The following is a 17172-nucleotide window of genomic DNA, read 5'->3' as shown; positions in this document are numbered from 1 at the left end:
AGTCCACCCCCACTATATCCTGTGGTCACTGAAGATAGAGGTATTATAAAACTAAAACTAACTAAAATCAGAGATCCCGTCGGGACCAGGTCCCGAACAAAGGCAAGTAATTCAGAAGAAGGTATTGAGTTATGGCAAACAGTTAAAAATTCACAATCTATAGGAGAAGAAGAAGAAATATGCCCGCTTATAGAAGTACCTAATCCTCAGGCAGGTCAGGACAATCAGGACCCAACTATCTTAGTATATAGACCTTGGACTCCGGAAGATATCCGGAAAGCCACTGAGGGAATTCCCCATTTGAAGATTAATTTTAGAAAATTCTCAGAAGACTTACAAGGAATGAGGTTAAGTTATAACTTAAATGGAGAAGAAGTAGAAAAAGTAGTTAGACAAATTGTAGGGCCAGATTGGTACATGATTTGTGGCAACTGGAACCCTCGTGAAGCTGCACAAAGACCCCTCCCACATAGCAGCGCAGAATTAGACACAAGAGTAAAAGATCTTACAGACCGTATCTCTGAAAAATGGAAACCTAGGGCAGACTGGACTTGCATTAATCAATGCATCCAACAAGAAGGTGAAACAATTGACAGGCACTATGCCAGATTGTTAGAATGTTTTAATAACCACTGTGAAATGCAGGTTCCTGAAGATCAAACGCAAGATTCCCCATATGAACAGCAGTTAAAGAATGCATTTTTGAAAGGCAGTAGTGTGCCTATAAGCAGTTTTATTACAAAACACATGGTAGATCATCGCACCAGCAGGTTACAATCATTACTTGAATATGCTAGACCTGCCGAAAGGCATTTTAATAGCACAAAGAAAAAGAAAGCTCAAGTATTTTCTGTAGAAGACGGAGCAGAAGTTTATGTAGTGCAGTCTGGGAAAAAGGGCAAGAAAAACGCACAGGGAAACAAGCAGTCTGATCAGCGATCAGAGGACTTTGAAGGGTGTAAGAAAAGGGGAGAAAGTTTTAAATGTGGTAAAAAGGGACATTTGGCAAGCAGGAAAAATAAGAAGGCAACAACAGAAGACAAGGAGGATGAGGACTGACTATATGATGGTCAAGAATCACTAGAAGGGGCTTGTAAAGAAAGGACAAATGAGAATGTGAAAGAGGGAGTACAGAAAGTGCAGGAAGTTAGTGACAATGAAGAAAACAAAATATTAGACCTAGCCTTGTTGAGCTTGGAGCTCTATTTAGCAGACACAAAACCAGAAGTTACACTCTTGGTAGAAGGAAGGGAAGTCAAATTTTTGTGTGATTTAGGGGCATCACGGACCCTGATACACCCCTCCAAACTACCAGAAAACAGAGTCACCTGATTACATACTGGTCAAAGCAGCTAATGGACAGCTGTATCGGGAGCCTCTCTCCCATAACATTGCAATAACTGATCCAGTTTCAGGATTAACACAGAAAAGCAAAATTGTAGTTTCTGCAAAATGCCCAGTAAATCTCTTAGGCAGAGACCTCATGCAGGTATTTGGTATAGCAGTAGTCCCAACCATGCAGGGTATGGAAGCACAGTGACAAAATAATACCTTTCTGGTGCAATCGGAGGGTGAAATGTTTTACTGGTACAGCCAGGACTTGGTTACAACTGGTCCAGGGACTGTGACCGAGGAACTAATGAGCATAGCCATCAGTAAGTTTCCCTCCCTTGACATTGACAAGCAACACCTGTTGCACCGTACCTTGTATTTTTGTAACACACCAGGACCTGATAAGGAATAGGAGAAATAATTATTTAAGAATCATACAAATAGATTGATGCTGCGTAACCTGTACTGGGACACAGAAGGGAACAGTGTTGCCAGCTGTTCACTGCCCCAGGAGTTTTTTGCACTTTATAAATCTAATCGATTACCACATGTTAGTTTAACTAAAAGCAAAAATATAAAATGGGCAGACCTAGGAGAAAAAGCCATGCGATGGGAGAAACAGACAGAACTAGAACTGTCAGGACAGGGGATACAAGTACAAAAAATGAATTGGATAACTCAGACCAACCCAGCTGTGCACTTGCAATCTAGCAAAGACAGCTGATGGACACTCCTATTAAAGGAGGAAGAAAACGCCTGGCGAGATATACCAGAGACTCCCTGGTCAACAGGGAAATCAGATGTAGGACTCATTCGTACAGCGGGAACAGTCACTATCACGCCAAAATCAGCATTCAGACAACAAAAAAGACAGTATCCTTTAAGAAAAGATGCAGAGGCAGGGATAAAGCCTATTATAGCATCCTTACTTAAAGGAGGGATACTAATAGAATCTCTCGATTCACCATGTAACACACCCTTATTTCCAGTTAAAAAAGCCAATGGAGAATGACGTATGGTCCAGGATTTGCAAGCTGTAAATGACGCAGTAATACCAAGGGCACCCATAGTGCCAGATCCACACACCCTGTTGAATGACTTAAAACCTCAACAAAAGTATTTTTCTGTGGTAGACATTAGCAATGCATTCTTTTCGATACCAATACGCCCTGACAGCCAGTATTGGTTTGCATTTACATTTCAGGGAAAAAGATATACATATACACGCCTACCACAGGGATATTGTGAAAAGTCCAACGATATTCTCACAAGAAATGGCAAGCAACTTGACGGGATTCAACCCACCAAGAGGTAGCCAGGTTTTACTTTATGTTGATGACATTCTGCTGGCGGCCCCTACCCAGCAGGATTGTAAGGAAGATACCATAGCACTTCTACGATTTGTAGCTGCTGAGGGACATAAATTAAACAAGGACAAACTACAGCTGTGGAAAAAACAGGTAAGGTACTTGGGATATGTAATATTCAAGGAAGGTAGAACGTTAGATGAGGACAGAAAAGTATCAATTTTACAAGCACCAAAATCCACTACCAAGAAGGAAATTATGTCCTTCCTGGGTACAACTAATTTTTGCCGAAGCTGGATTCCAAACTATGCTTTGGAATCTGCACCCTTAACTGACCTTATATATAAGATGCCTATGGCAGCACAGGATTTGTTACAATGGACACCAGAGGCAGAGTCTGCCTTTTGTAAACTAAAGCAGTTAATAGCGTCCTCACTAGTTCTGGGATTGCCAAACTATCATAAAAGTTTTTTCCAGACTGTAGATTGCAAGCAGGGTTACATGACATCAGTATTAACACAACAGCATGGGGATAAGCAACGCCCCATCACTTACTATTCATCACAACTGGACCCAATGGCACGATCCTTACCCCACTGTGTACAAGCAGTAGTTGCAGCTGCAATGGCAGTGCAGGCTTCAACCTCAGTAGTCTTGTTCCACCCTCTCACTTTGAGAGTGCCTCATGCAGTCGCGATCATTTTACTGCAAGAAAAAGTGGCATATCTCTCCCCTGTTAGGCAGCTTTCCTGCATGACTATATTGTTGAGCCAACCTCATATGACAATTGAACGCTGTACAACTTTGAACCCTTCTACGCTGCTCCCAACCCCTGCAGATGGCACACCCCTCCGCTGCCTGCAGGTAATTGAGCAAAAGACCCTACCTAGAAAAGATCTCACGGACATCCCCTTGGACAATGCCAAGGTGACATATTACGTGGATGGCTCGTGCAAAAGGGGTCCTGCAGGAAAAAACCTAGTAGAATATGCAGTAGTCTCTGATACTGAGATTGTACAAGCAAAATCTTTACCACACTATTTACCTGCACAAGCAGCAGAATTGATTGCCCTGACACGGGCATGTACCCTAGCAAAGGGTAAATGTGTAAACATTTTTACTGACAGCCAGTACGCTTTTTCCACTGTACATGTGTTTACACAACAGTGGAAAAACCAGGGAATGATAACATCTACTGGCAAACCTATAAATCATGCACAGTTTATTTAGATCTTTTCGAATCTATTCAGTTACCTCAGAAAGTGGCCATTTGCAAATGTACAGCTCATACCAAGCAACAGGATAGGATTTCAAAAGGTAATGCGAGAGCTGATACAGCTGCAAAACAAGCGGCCACAGAAGTATTTCTTTTAAATAAGGAATTGCAACCATCTGAAACCGTAGATCTAGACATGTTAAAAACAATGCAAACACTCACTATGCAAGCTGAAAAACAGCGATGGATGAAACGAGGAGCGATCCTCGAAAAGGGGCTGTACATCTCTAAAGAAGGAAAACCGATACTACCCTCTAATTTGTTTCGCTATGCAGTATTGTTGAGCCATGGGCAATGCCATGTCTCAACAGGGGGGGATGGTACAGCTGGTGAACCAAGTGTTCACAACATACGGATTTACAAACTACTCTAAAAAAATTTGTTTGATGTGTCAGATTTGTAACAAACATCATGCACAGGGGGCGATAACGCCCAAGCAAGGGAGTTTACCCACACCACCATATCCATTTCACACTATCTGTATGGATTTCATAGAATTGAACAAATGTTAAAATAAAAAGTATTGTCTTGTCATTATAGATATGTTTTCCAGGTTTGTGGAAGCCTTTCCAATCAAAAATCTGGATGCAGATACAATGGCAAAAGTACTTGTCAAGGAAATTATTCCTAGGTTTGGCATTCCAGAAAGAATCTACAGTGACAATGGTACACATTTTGTAAATCAAACCATGCAGCAGTTAAGTAAACATTCTGGTATTTCTTTAAAAAATCATTGTGCATACCATCCACAGTCTGCAGGGCTGGTTGAAAGGCATAATGGTATACTAAAAAGCAAACTGAGAAAATTAATAGCTGAGAAGGGAAAAACTTGGTTGTACTGTTTACTCCTGGCACTGTTGAGCATGAGAACTGTCCCTACAGCAAAAGGATTGACTCCTTTTGAAAAACTGTTTGGAAGAGCTTATTATACACCCCAATAGAAACTTCTCATGTCATCAGACCAGGAAGCCAATTTTACACTAGCTGAATATATGAAAAAGTTGTTGAGTTCTACACATCTGTTGCAGTCAAATTCTGTTTCAGATAAAAAACAAACAAACATCGGAAGTGGCAGTGACGCCAGGAGACTGGGTATGGATTAAAATCATGAAGCAAATTAACTGGGCATCGCCAAGGTGGGAAGGTCCCTACCAGGTGCTTCTTTTGACACCTACTGCAGTCAAAATAGCAAAACAAGCTTCGTGGATACACCTGACGCACTGCAAGCTGGTAAAGAACTTTGAATTGGACAAAGATCTTACCTCTCCATCGGGACCCTAAGCACAAAGTCTGGCTACAAAGGAGGGTCAGATCAATAGGACTGATCCGTCTCAAACCCAGTGAAGAAACCATCGGTGCTGAAGGTCCTATTAGGACAGATAGTAAGATCACGTGTCCAAAATAAGATGACGGAATCCAGTTAAGATCCAAATACATCTACTTGGAAGAACCAGAGAAAATGGAAATGCAGAACAACCGTTTCCACAAAAAGGAAGTAAAGCGTGATTCTGTTCTCTACAAACACTTGTCTACAATTGACAGAAAAATGTTTCATGCAGGACAAGTGTATGTTTATAGTAAAGTTACCACTAAAGTAGAAGATTGTTACTTTATATGCGGAAGAAAAGCATATAAATGGCTACCCGAGAATAGGTCCGGCAGTTATTTTTTGGGATACCTGGTTCCGGCCATACGACACACGACAGTTGTACCTCAAGGGAAGATTCGGAATGTCTGAGAAATCAAGAAGCCTGTCAATCCAGTGGGACAAATCAATGCACCCTGGAAAAACCATCAAAACTTAGGCCCAGGGAATAACAAAGGACTGTCACACATGGATCTGAGTGATACTGTTATATCGTGGGCAGGCGTATTACCAGCATATGGAGCAACAAAATCAATCTGGGAACTGAGAAAATTGTCCAAGCTTCTGGAAATAATGAGTAATGCAACCTTTTCTGCCCTAGAATTGGTAACCGATGAAATGACTGCCATGAGAACAGTGGTACTTCAAAATCGCATGGCTCTTGACTTCACCCTAGTGGCAAGAGGAGGTACGTGCGCTTTAATCCAGGAGGAGTGCTGTTTGTATATTCCTGACCACAAACACGAGATAGACAACCATCTTGAGGTAATCCAGCAGGTGTCGGCCATGACCAAACCAGGACCAAATCCATTGATGGACTTTTTCCAGAAATTGTTTGGGGGGTGGGGCAGTATCCTGATGAACATTCTGATTACCATCTGTGTAGGGATAGCTCTACTGATGATGGTGTGTCGGTGCTGCTGCATCCCCTGTATAAAAGGACTAATCAAAGATTTTGTAGACATTTCAGTTTCGGAAACCTTATACCAAGATGCTGAACTCGAAGAGTTACTGAAAAACTGAAAATGCTTTCATGGGTTTAAACTAAATGACTCTCAACTGCAAATCCTGAGTAGGAAGAGGTTAAAAGAAGAAAAAACTGTTTATGCTTGCTTTGAAAGTAAAATAAAAGTATTAAAAGGGAGGAAATGTTGGGAAAATGCATAATAGCAATGTGCATACTTAGTACATTAAAGGCTTAAAAGGATTAATACATTTATTCTGTTCATACTGCATGAATCTGCACAGCTATTAGAAACTTAATAAAAGACCCTTTATTCTGCTTATGCAATGAAAATATGTGCAGCTACCGGAAACTTAATAAGAGACATTCTATTTCTGCTTATGCCATGAGAAAATGTGCAGCTGCTAGAAGCCTCGATAAAGAAAACAACAGATGTTTGAAAGCTTAAATCATAGTCAGTACTACTTGTACCAAAGTTAGAAATGTACCTTGAATCAAGACAAAATGTATCTCATCTATTAGAACTGTACAATGGAAGAATTGAAGAGACAAGGTGGGCTAAAATAAGCCCAAGGCCAGGTTGTTTTTCTCAAATGTTTTTGCAAGACAGCAATAATCTGACCATGTCAGCAATAAGCCTGGTAATATTTTCTGAGTAACATACAGAAAACTGTGTCCAACTACGTCAGCAGTAGATTAGTAACATTTTCTATGTGACATGAAGAGAACTGTATAAGAATAACATACCGACAACCAGAAAGTCAGACAAATCTTGTACCTACATGCTTTTCTTCCTTGCTGCAAGTAATAAAGGGTGCCTTGCTTGAACCTAACATGTATTGATCTTTGAAGTTTTTCCTTTTACAGAAAACTTTGAAGTTAACCCCACTCCCAAGTTCCTGCATTGAGGCTTCAGCTATGAGATGCATCTTAATCCAATAAAATTGGAGTCGAAAGAGTAAAGGATACAGTTGGAGTCAAAGTTGAGAGGATTGTCAGCTCCAATGTCAGTGCTCTGGGAAGGCTAACATCCATGGGCTACTTCAGGCCACAAATGGAGAAACCAGTGGAAGGGCAGATGGACCTCTACTGGGGTGTCTAAAGGGGATGGCACCAGGAGGACCCTCAGCTGAATCTGTGTCCAAAGGAACCTCCACATCATCTTGTTCACATTCACTTTTGTAAGACTTCTTGTCAAATGGAAGGACCTCGAAGAAGAAGCCAGTGATGGTGGTCAGGATGAGTGTCTCTCTTGCAGGAAGAGAGAGTGGAGCTTAGGATTCCCCGGCTTAGGTTAGAAATAGGGAGGAGGTGTCAGAGAATGGATCCTAGAGGTTTCTGGATCCAAACATTTAGTCATTTTGGCATGGGACTCAAAAATTCTGTACAATCTGGTGACCACTTTCTGGATTTCTCCACTTTCTTTTCTACTTTCCTCTCTCTAGCTCACTCTCTCATTTCTCCAATGTTGTTTTTTTCCCCTTTTCTTTAGATGACTTGAGTTTCTCAAATCTCTCAGCCGAAGAAGTCTCGTAAGAAGGAACAGAAGTTCCAGCTTTTGGGGGGGGGGGGCATTAGGACTAACTTGTCCCTGTGTCTCTGGCACCAAAAGAGGCACATGCCTCATAGTCAGTATCTAGGCACACTGCACCAGGCAGTATACACCCAAAGAATGAAGGTTATGCTGCAGGATTTTGTGGTCACAGGACAAACTCTTCTTAACATCGGGGACCTTATCTGACATAATAAAAAAACACATGACACCAGCACTGACTAGATGATCAAAAGCCTACAAAAGAAAAAATACTACCTTGTCATTCAAAACTAAGAACAAAAGCACTGGAAAAATATAAAAAGCAACAGTAATAGCAACAATAATAATGGTAATAGTAATTATGACTTAGATAAAGAATGACAGGGAAAAGTTATTTTTTATATTGGGGCAGTATGAAAAATAAGAAATATAAGAAGGAAGTTACCCGAGGAAAAAGGCAAAAAGGATAGATCCAAAACATGATCAAAGAATCATTTATCCTCAAAGAAGTCACAGCTCCCAAAGACCATGTCCATCTTGATCAAATGTCAAAAGAGATCTGAGGTATTTTGAGGGAACATAGGTGAGGTGTCAGGGTCCTGGATCCAGAGCTTCCGAAAGGTGCTGTAGTCAGATCCAGTGACCCAAAGGTTGAACTGAATGAAAACAAACATTGGATCCTTTATTTCCAAATCCCTCCCCTACATCCTCACTGCAAAGACCATAGTGCCTTACTCTGACTTTGGCAAGAGCTCCATATTTAACAAATGTGAACTTCCACCTTTCTACTTCAGATGGATCTCTTATAAACAAGAAGTAGAAACATTACAGAATACAGATATCTACAAATCAGCTAAAACCTCAATACTACATCCCTAGTTCCTACAAATGTCATGACCCCATAACTGCATCCATTGATCAAAGGCATTATCCTACATCCATGGGACTGCTGTCCCAGTCTCCAAAACCAAAAACTACATTTCAGTATCAGACTTCATACCAATTATCATAACTGGTCCATTAGCAAAGATTACTGAAAAATTACCTTATAATCAATTGATGGGATACATCTTTAAAAATTATATACTCTCTCTAACAATTTACATGGTTTCAGAACCGGGTACAATACCAAAATGGCAATATATACAGTCACTAAGTACATTTATGAGGCAATGGAAAAAGGAAAACTAACAGGAGACTTTTTATTGATCTAAAACATCCATCCAGATCCATTAACCACTCATTTAAAACAATATATAAATTTTGATTCATCCAAATCCATTAACCACTCATTTAAAACATTATGTAAATTTTGTATCCGTGAAGTACTTGGAGCTTCTGCAGTTAATTCCAGCTGAAATACACCAGAAAATGTCATCTTCTCATTGGAAGTAGCACAATGATCTATTTACGCCCTTTACTTATTTCAGTTAATGGTGCATGAAAATGGCTAACTAAAATGGATGTAATCATTAACTGCAAAAAAAAAAAAAAAATTATAATATTGTAACACAGCCTTAACCACTACATTCCCCAGCAGGAATACCATTAAGACTATTAATGATACAAAACGTTTACTGCTCATACACTCAGGGTCATAGACCAGCCCACCAACCCAGTTAACAAACACATACATATGTACAAGCATGCATACATACAGAAATAATTAATCTTGCTTTGACAAGTTTATTTTTCTTTTGTTTTCATTGCATAGTTAGCACACTCCACACATGATGACAGTGATTCCAATAATTAGACAACTGCAGCTTCAAGTGTCTGCAAATGTAGTAGAACTGAGAAGAGAGTGTAGTTTGAAGGCAATTAGTCAGCTGAACGAAATGTTCTGGCCTCACAAGTAAGCTGAGTATGCTGAGAGATCATTTGGCAAAGCTCTGTCTTGGATGGCAGTTATAGCTACACGAATAATTTTCAGAAACTAAGCACAGGATTCTCTTAGTAAAAGAAGCGTAAGGTAAAGTGGAGCTTCAAGGATTTCCATTTGGTTTCAATACATATTTTTCAGTCAAATATCAAAGCAGTGTTGCAAATCTTTGAATGGAATATTTGAAATGAAAACTTATTTATTTTCTCAGATGTAGGAAGATACTGTTGCCCCAATTCCCAAAGACCTGCCTTCAGTGTAAGACACCACCTGCAATGAAATATGGTTGTGAACAGGTGCTTTGGAATCTGGTCTCTGTAACAATCCTGTTTATACTGAGAGTAAGTGTTTTGGAATCTGGCCCTTTAGGTTTAAGAGCACAAGCCTACGTAAAGGGATAAACTTTAAATAAGAACCACAGAAACTGGACTGTAATGGCATCTTACCTAGAATCAGTCATGTTATTCATTTGCTGCAGGTAAGTAAAAATTAACAAACTCCATCTACTAACCTTTGATCTTGCTTCCCTCTGCCTCTTTTCCTTTCTCAGAAATGCTGTTTGTGTTACGAAATAACTAGCGAAGAAATACAGTTTAAAAGTTTAATTAGTATTAGAACTTAATTCCTGTGACTCAATAGTATAGATTTGGGATGTGAATGTGTTGGTACAAATACATAATAATGTAAACAAATGTTATCTGATACCTTAATGCAAAAAAGCCAAATCATTTTATACATTTCTGTTCTCTGCACTTACTTGACATTGAAAATTATTCTGACACAATGAACAGTCAAATCATCACAAACACGAAAAGAATTCCTGCTCTAAGCACCAAGATGTTTCTGGTGTTGCAAATGCTCACTCTGAAAGATATTAAATTGAAAAATGAGAAAAAAGAAAGACAAGCCTATTCAGCCTGGCAGGTCTAAAAGAATCTAACAAGGAAAGATAAAAAGAGATGAAGGAGCATTTAAGAGATGTCAGTACAGGGAGAATAGCATGGCATAATTTAGGAATCACAGTACAAGGTTACAGACAGGCAAATAAGAAGTTATGTACTCACCATAACATTCCATGTTTGTTGTCCATCTCACGTTCATTCTTTGCTGGTTGGGTATGGAACCAAGAATCGGTTCTGACTCAGCCTTATTCAAAAGCTCAGGAGCTTCCACCGGCTCGTAGCTATACCCTATCCCATGATGCTCAGGGAAGATTACCCAAATCTTGTTTGCAAACAAAAACACAATCATTATCACTAAACAAGCCAACATATCCAGACAAGACAATGAAGAGAGTCAGAGACTTTATAATCAATTTGTCAAGAAAAAAGCACCACTTGATCCTCCAGGAGTGAAGGCGAGGGAAGGAGGGTGGGACGCAAGAATGAAGGAGAGATGGACAACAAACATAGAACATTATGGTGACTACATAACTCCTTAATGTCATGTTGTCCTATCTCACCTGCATTCTTTGCTGGTTGGGACAGCGTCCCTAGCACCTTCTTTCTTGGGCTGCTCAAGGGAAAATATGCTTTAGAACAGTGGACCCAAAAGAGGCCTTGTTCCTGGAGGACAAATTGACTTTGTATTGAGTGATAAAGGTATGAGGCCTTACCCATGTTGCTGCTGCACAAATGGAATCCATAGGTAGCCTCACCTGGAAGGCAGATGAAGTTGCAATAGCCCTTGTGGAATGGCCTTTCACTTTCCCTGGGAGTTCCTTGTTCTGGGAATTGTATGTATAGGTGATACAGTCTATGAGCCATTTAGAAAGCGTGACCTTTGAAATTGGGAACCCTTTCTTTTTGTCTGAAAAGGACACAAACAGTTGGTCTGACTTTCTGAAATCTTTTGTTCTATGCATGTAGAAACACAGTTGTCTATGCACGTCCAACTGGTGTAATTTATAGGTTCATAGATTAGTACTAGGCTAACTGCCCTTGCAAGCCATTTTAAGCCTAGCCAATTATCCCTTGTGAGACTCAAACCCTGCACCTTGTGTTTGCAAGACAAATACCTTAACAATTAGGCACCTTGTTGCCATAGTTTGGGAAAAAAACTGGTAGGTCAATGGATTGATTTAAGTTGGCCTCAGAGAACACTTTTGGTAGGAATGAAGGGAAACGTTATGTATGGAGGGCCTATAGACAAAGCCTGAAGTTCAGACACTCGCCTAGCAGACGTAATGGCCACCAATAGTGCTGCTTTCATGACAAAAACTTTACGTCACATGATGATGCAGGGTAAAATCAATAGACAGAACAAAATTTAGGTCCCATGGCACTGGAGGCCTAAGTAGGAATGTAATGAAACAACACGAAAATTGGTAGCAGCAAACACAAAACAACAGAACCAGTGTAGAAACCAGTATAAATGTACCCTTTAAGAATGCTTTGCAAAGCATGTGGGACATGATTTTAAATCCCATTTCCCCATATGATAGTTTGATATAGTGGCTAATTGAACTTGAATTGTAGCCGCCGCTACACCCTCATTAAAAGGTTTTGCCAAAAACTCTAACACTGCTGTGTTAGGGGCAGTAAAGGGATCAATGCTGTTTTTGGAAGCCCAACTGGAAAATCTCATCCATTTGTTAGAGTATAATTTCCTGGTTGATGGCTTATGAGAGGAAATCAATATATGTCTAACTGTGGGGGAGATATCAGGGAGCCTAGCTATTTGTGGAACTGGAACAGCCAAACTGTCAATTTTAGGGTTTGTATTGATGGGTGGAATGAGTCAGGAGGTCTGGAACTGGGTCCCGAATCCACTGTTCCTCCTGGAGATGGGGCCACAGAAAAGGGAACCAAATCTGATGAGGCCAGTATAGTGCAATGAGTATCACTATGCTTCTCAACATGCTGGCTTTCTGAAGGACTTTCAGTATCAAGGGGAAAGGTGGAAAAGAGTAAAGGAGTCCCAGGGGCCAATCGTGTACAAGCGCATCTCTTGGTGACTGCCCCAAAGGGAGAATCAGGGCAAAGTAGCTGTTGCATTTGGCATTCAGGGACGTGGAGAAGAGGTCACAGCAAGGGTGGCCCCACTGGCAGAAGATCTCTTCCACAACTTCTTGTTTTAGGGACCACTCACGGGGCATCAGAATAGCTCTGCTGCGTTTTTCCACTATCACGTTGGATTTCCCCGGGATGTGCTTTGCTGTCAGAAAGTGTTGAGAAGACACTGCCCACTGCCGTACCCTCTGTGCCTCTCAACATAGAGGGTAGGATTTGGTTCCTCCTTGTTTGTTTATGCACCACACTACTGAACTGCAATTGTTCCTATTGGAAGAAGAGTCATGGAATGCTTGCAACACGAAAAGCACCACTCTCATCTCTAGGACACTGATATGCAAGTAGTTTTTGTGTTCCTGCCAAATGCCTTGGACAACCTTTTCCAGATAATGTCCCTCTCCCATCTGAGAAGTGTCCGTGGTCACCGTGGCTACTGGTTGGGGGAAGACAAATGGTCGACCTATGGTCAATTCAGTTGAGTGAAGCCACCAGCGCAGGTCCTTTTTGCAGGATTTTATTATGATGATCTTGTGAGAAAAGAGTAGATCTTTCATGGACCACTGGGAAAAAGCAGCCATTGAAGAACTCTCATATGTAGACAAGCTAGAGGTACCAAAATTATTGCAGCTGCCATGGTACCCAGAACCTTCAAAACAGTGTTCGCCTATACTTTCCGTTTGGATAAAAGGTTCTCAATTTGAAGATGCAAGGTTTGAATCCTCTCTGGAGGAAGTTTGGCCAACATTCTTCTTGTGTCTAAATCTGCACCTATGAATACGAGATGCTGTGATGGCAACAAGCCAGATATTTCTAAGTTTACTGTAATGCCTAGCTGAGAACACAGATGAATGGCTTTGTCCCTCATTTCCGTTAGTAGCTGCTTGGTGGTCGTGGTTAGGAGACAGTCATCTAGATATGGAAACACGCGGAATCCTAGATGCCTCAAGTGAGCCATGACCACTCCCATGCATTTGGTGAACACTCTGGGGGCTGTAGTGAGGCCAAAGGGCAGGGGTTGAAACCAGTAATGACTGTTTCCCAGACAAAAGCTCAAATGTCTCCTGGATCTCCTGTCCATTTTTATGTGGTAGTAAGCGTCCTGGAGATCTATCGAGCACATCCAATTGTCTTTCCCCAGAAAAGGGAGTATCGACTGCAGTGTCACCATCCGGAACTTTGATTTCTTGACGGACTTGTTTAGTCTGCTGAGATCCAGAATGGGTCTCCATTTCCCTGTCTTCTTTGGAACTAAAAAGAACCTTGAGTAAGTTCTGGATCCAATACGGTCTGCGGGGACATTTTGGATGACTCTCTTTTTCTAACAACTTTTGTACTTCTAGTGTTGCATAAGCCCTTTGACTTGGTGGGACATCTGGGACTGATTGTTTGTCTAATGGGGGAGAGGAAAAGGGTATGTAATAACCTCTGTATATGATTCATTTGTAACCATTTGTCTTTTGTAATTTTTAGCGACCCCCGACTTCCTCCACAGACAGACAGATGGGCCTCCTCTCAGGAGCGCTGAAAGGGTTTTCCAAGGAAGGAGTCCCTGTCACTCTGGTTCTGTGGACCCACTCTGCTGCGAGGTCGGCATCTTCCATTTTTACTTCCCCTCTGCCCCTAGGGGAAGAATCACCACGTGCATCCGGGAAGGCTCTTTTGGACTTATGGAACCATGGAACTTATGAAACAAAAAAAATAAAAACTTCTTAAAATTGCTTTATATAATATAATTTTTGTATACAATATTATTACTGTTTTTCACTTTAATAGCAGACAGTATTAATCATCTTACCAGAATGTTGGATCCTTTTAACCTCTCCTGTCTAATATGTCTGATGGGTCTTCATGCTGCTTATTGAATCTGAGGTGACAAAAATAGAAGTTATGTTCTTACCATAACGTTCCATGTTAGTTGTCTTCTTCTCGCCTTCTTTCTTGCTGAATGGGTTCGGAGCCGACCTCGGCTCCGACTCGGCCACTCTAAAAGCTCGAGAGTTGGTTCCACCGGCTTGAGGCTCCCCTTATATCCCACAATGCTAGGCGGTATTACCTCAGATCTCGTTTGTAAGCTAGGCCCAGCCAATAATAAATCCAGAACTACTGGAAATGGGAAAACCCACCTCTATAAAAGGAAGGGAAGAAGGTGACCTGAAACCTGATGAGAGAATATATGCATAGTATAGCATATACATATATATAATAGAGGTGGTAGAAAGAGAGGTCACAAACAAACTCCTCTAGGTCTGTCCAGGCTAGGGGGAAGGAGGGTGGGACGCAAGAAAGAAGTCGAGAAGAAGACAACTAACATGGAACGTTATGGTAAGAACATAACTTCTATATGTTAAGTTGTCTATCTCGCCTTCATTCTTGCTGGATGGGACCGCGTCCCTAGCACCTTGACCCGGGTGGCACCTTGACCCGGGTGGCCTATCGGAACAGACTCTTGAGTACAGTGGAACCAAAATTAGCTCTATGTCTAGAAGCTAAATCCAACTTATAATGAGAAATGAAAGTGTGAGGAGTAGCCCATGTAGCTGCTGCACAAATGGTATCAATAGGCAGCCTGTCTTGGAAAGCTATAGAGGTAGCCAAAGCTCTAGTGGAATGAGCCTTAGGTTTGTCAGGCAACTTTTTGTGTCTAATTTCATATACAAAGGAAATCAGGGATGTTAGCCATCTGGAGAGTGATACCTTCGAAACTGCAAGGCCCTTTCTGCTTTCTGCATAAGAGACAAACAACTGGTCAGTTTTTCTGATCTGTTTGGTCCTGTCCAAATAATACCTTAATTGACGATGAACATCTAGCCAATGCAATTTTTGTTCAGACCTGTTAGAAAAGTTAGGAAAAAACACAGGAAGGTCTATGTTTTGATTTAGATTTGCCGCAGAGGCTACTTTAGGTAAAAAGGATGGATTGGTCCGTAAGGATACCCTATCCTTATGAAACAACAGGTCGACTGCTGAGTGCATGAAGCTCTGAGACCCTTCTAGCTGAAGTAATGGCTATCAGAAAGAGAGTCTTCCAGGATAGCAATTTTATTGAACAGGAAGCTGCAGGTTCAAAAGGAGGAAGAATCAAAGATGTGAGAACTAAATTAAGGTCCCAAGAAGGAGGAGGAGTTCTTATAGGAGGTTTAAGAAGAAAAACTCCCTTCAAGAAAGCTTTGCAAAGCTTGTGAGACATGATGGCAGAATCTGAGATGCCCACATGAAAGTTAGATATAGCTGCCAATTGAACTTTAAGGGTAGAAGGAGATGAACCTGCATGGAAAAGTTCAGCTAGAAAATCAAGGACTGTTTGGATGGGAGCAGTGAAAGGATCTATGTCCCTTCCTTGAGCCCAATAGGCGAAACGTTTCCACTTACTCAGATAAATCTTCCGAGTGGAAGATTTATGGGAAGCTATCAAAATATCTCGAACAGAGTGAGATATTTGAGGAAGCCTGGCTAAGGTTGGAACTGGAGGAACCAAGCAGTGAGGTTCAGAGAGGGGAGGGAGCGATGTAACTGACCCGACTGATGGATCAAAAGATCTGGAACTAGGTCCAGATGCCAAGGTTGCTCCAACAGAAATTGATGTAGGAAGGGGAACCAAACCTGTCGAGGCCAGTAAGGAGCAATGAGGATCAATGAGGCCTTCTGAGCGATAGCTTTCTGTATCACTTGAGAGATTAGTGGGAAGGGAATGCATACAGAAGTCCCCGGGGCCAAACTTGGACTACAGCGTCTCTGCTGGGCTGGCCTGGTAACGGGAAGAGAGTGAAATAATCTTTGCACTTGCTGTTTTGGGGAGTAGCAAAAAGGTCGCAGCAAGGCTGACCCCACTTGAGAAAAATTTTCTCCAAGATAGAATCTTTCAGAGACCACTCGTGAGGCATGAGGATAGCTCTGCTCAACTTGTCCGCGATAAGATTGGACTTCCCGGGGATGTGCGTTGCTATCAGAAAACGCTGAGAAGAAATCGCCCATTGCCACAGTCTGAGTGCTTCTCGACAAAGGGGGTAGGACCTGGTTCCGCCTTGCTTGTTGATATACCACACTACAGACATGTTGTCCGTCTGAATTGCTATCGTTCCCAAGGGAAGAGAGTCTTGAAGGGCTTGCAACGCTAAAAGCACTGCTCTCATCTCTAGAACATTTATATGCAAGTGGCGTTCGTCTGGTTGCCATATGCCCTGGACTGTTCTGCCCTGATAATGCCCCCCCCACCCGATCAGGGAGGCGTCCGTTGTCAGAGTAGCAACCGGAGGGGGAGAGACAAAGGGTCTTCCTAGGAAGAGCTGGGGGGAAGAAATCCACCAAAGAAGATGATTCTTGCATGCTTGCGTAATCACAATGGTGTGGGACATCGGAAGTTGTTGGTACGACCATTGTGTGAATAGCATCCATTTAAGGATTCTCATGTGAAATCTGGCTAATAGAAGTAGAGGGATAGCAGCCGCCATAATCCCCAGGACTTTCAGAACTAATCTGACTTTGACTCTGTTGCTGTGGAAA

General features: G+C 41.6%; 1 protein-coding gene across 2 annotated transcripts in view; it reads right to left on the bottom strand.

Moving 5' to 3' along the window:
* LOC122790862 (protein mono-ADP-ribosyltransferase PARP14-like) overlaps positions 1-17172 on the bottom strand; it is a 1931416-nt gene that overhangs the window by 965768 nt on the left and 948476 nt on the right. For both annotated transcript variants that reach the window (XM_044058520.1, XM_044058521.1), the window contains exon 7: positions 10173-10236. In XM_044058520.1, the coding sequence (XP_043914455.1) occupies positions 10173-10236 (64 nt within the window). The remainder of the gene's footprint in view (positions 1-10172; positions 10237-17172) is intronic.

This window comes from Protopterus annectens, chromosome 16.part0 (genome assembly GCF_019279795.1).
Source record: "Protopterus annectens isolate FY-2018-M chromosome 16.part0, PAN1.0, whole genome shotgun sequence".
Lineage (NCBI taxonomy): Eukaryota > Metazoa > Chordata > Ceratodontiformes > Protopteridae > Protopterus > Protopterus annectens.
Note: the sequence above shows the minus strand (reverse complement) of the source record. Positions and strands in the feature narration are given on the sequence as shown.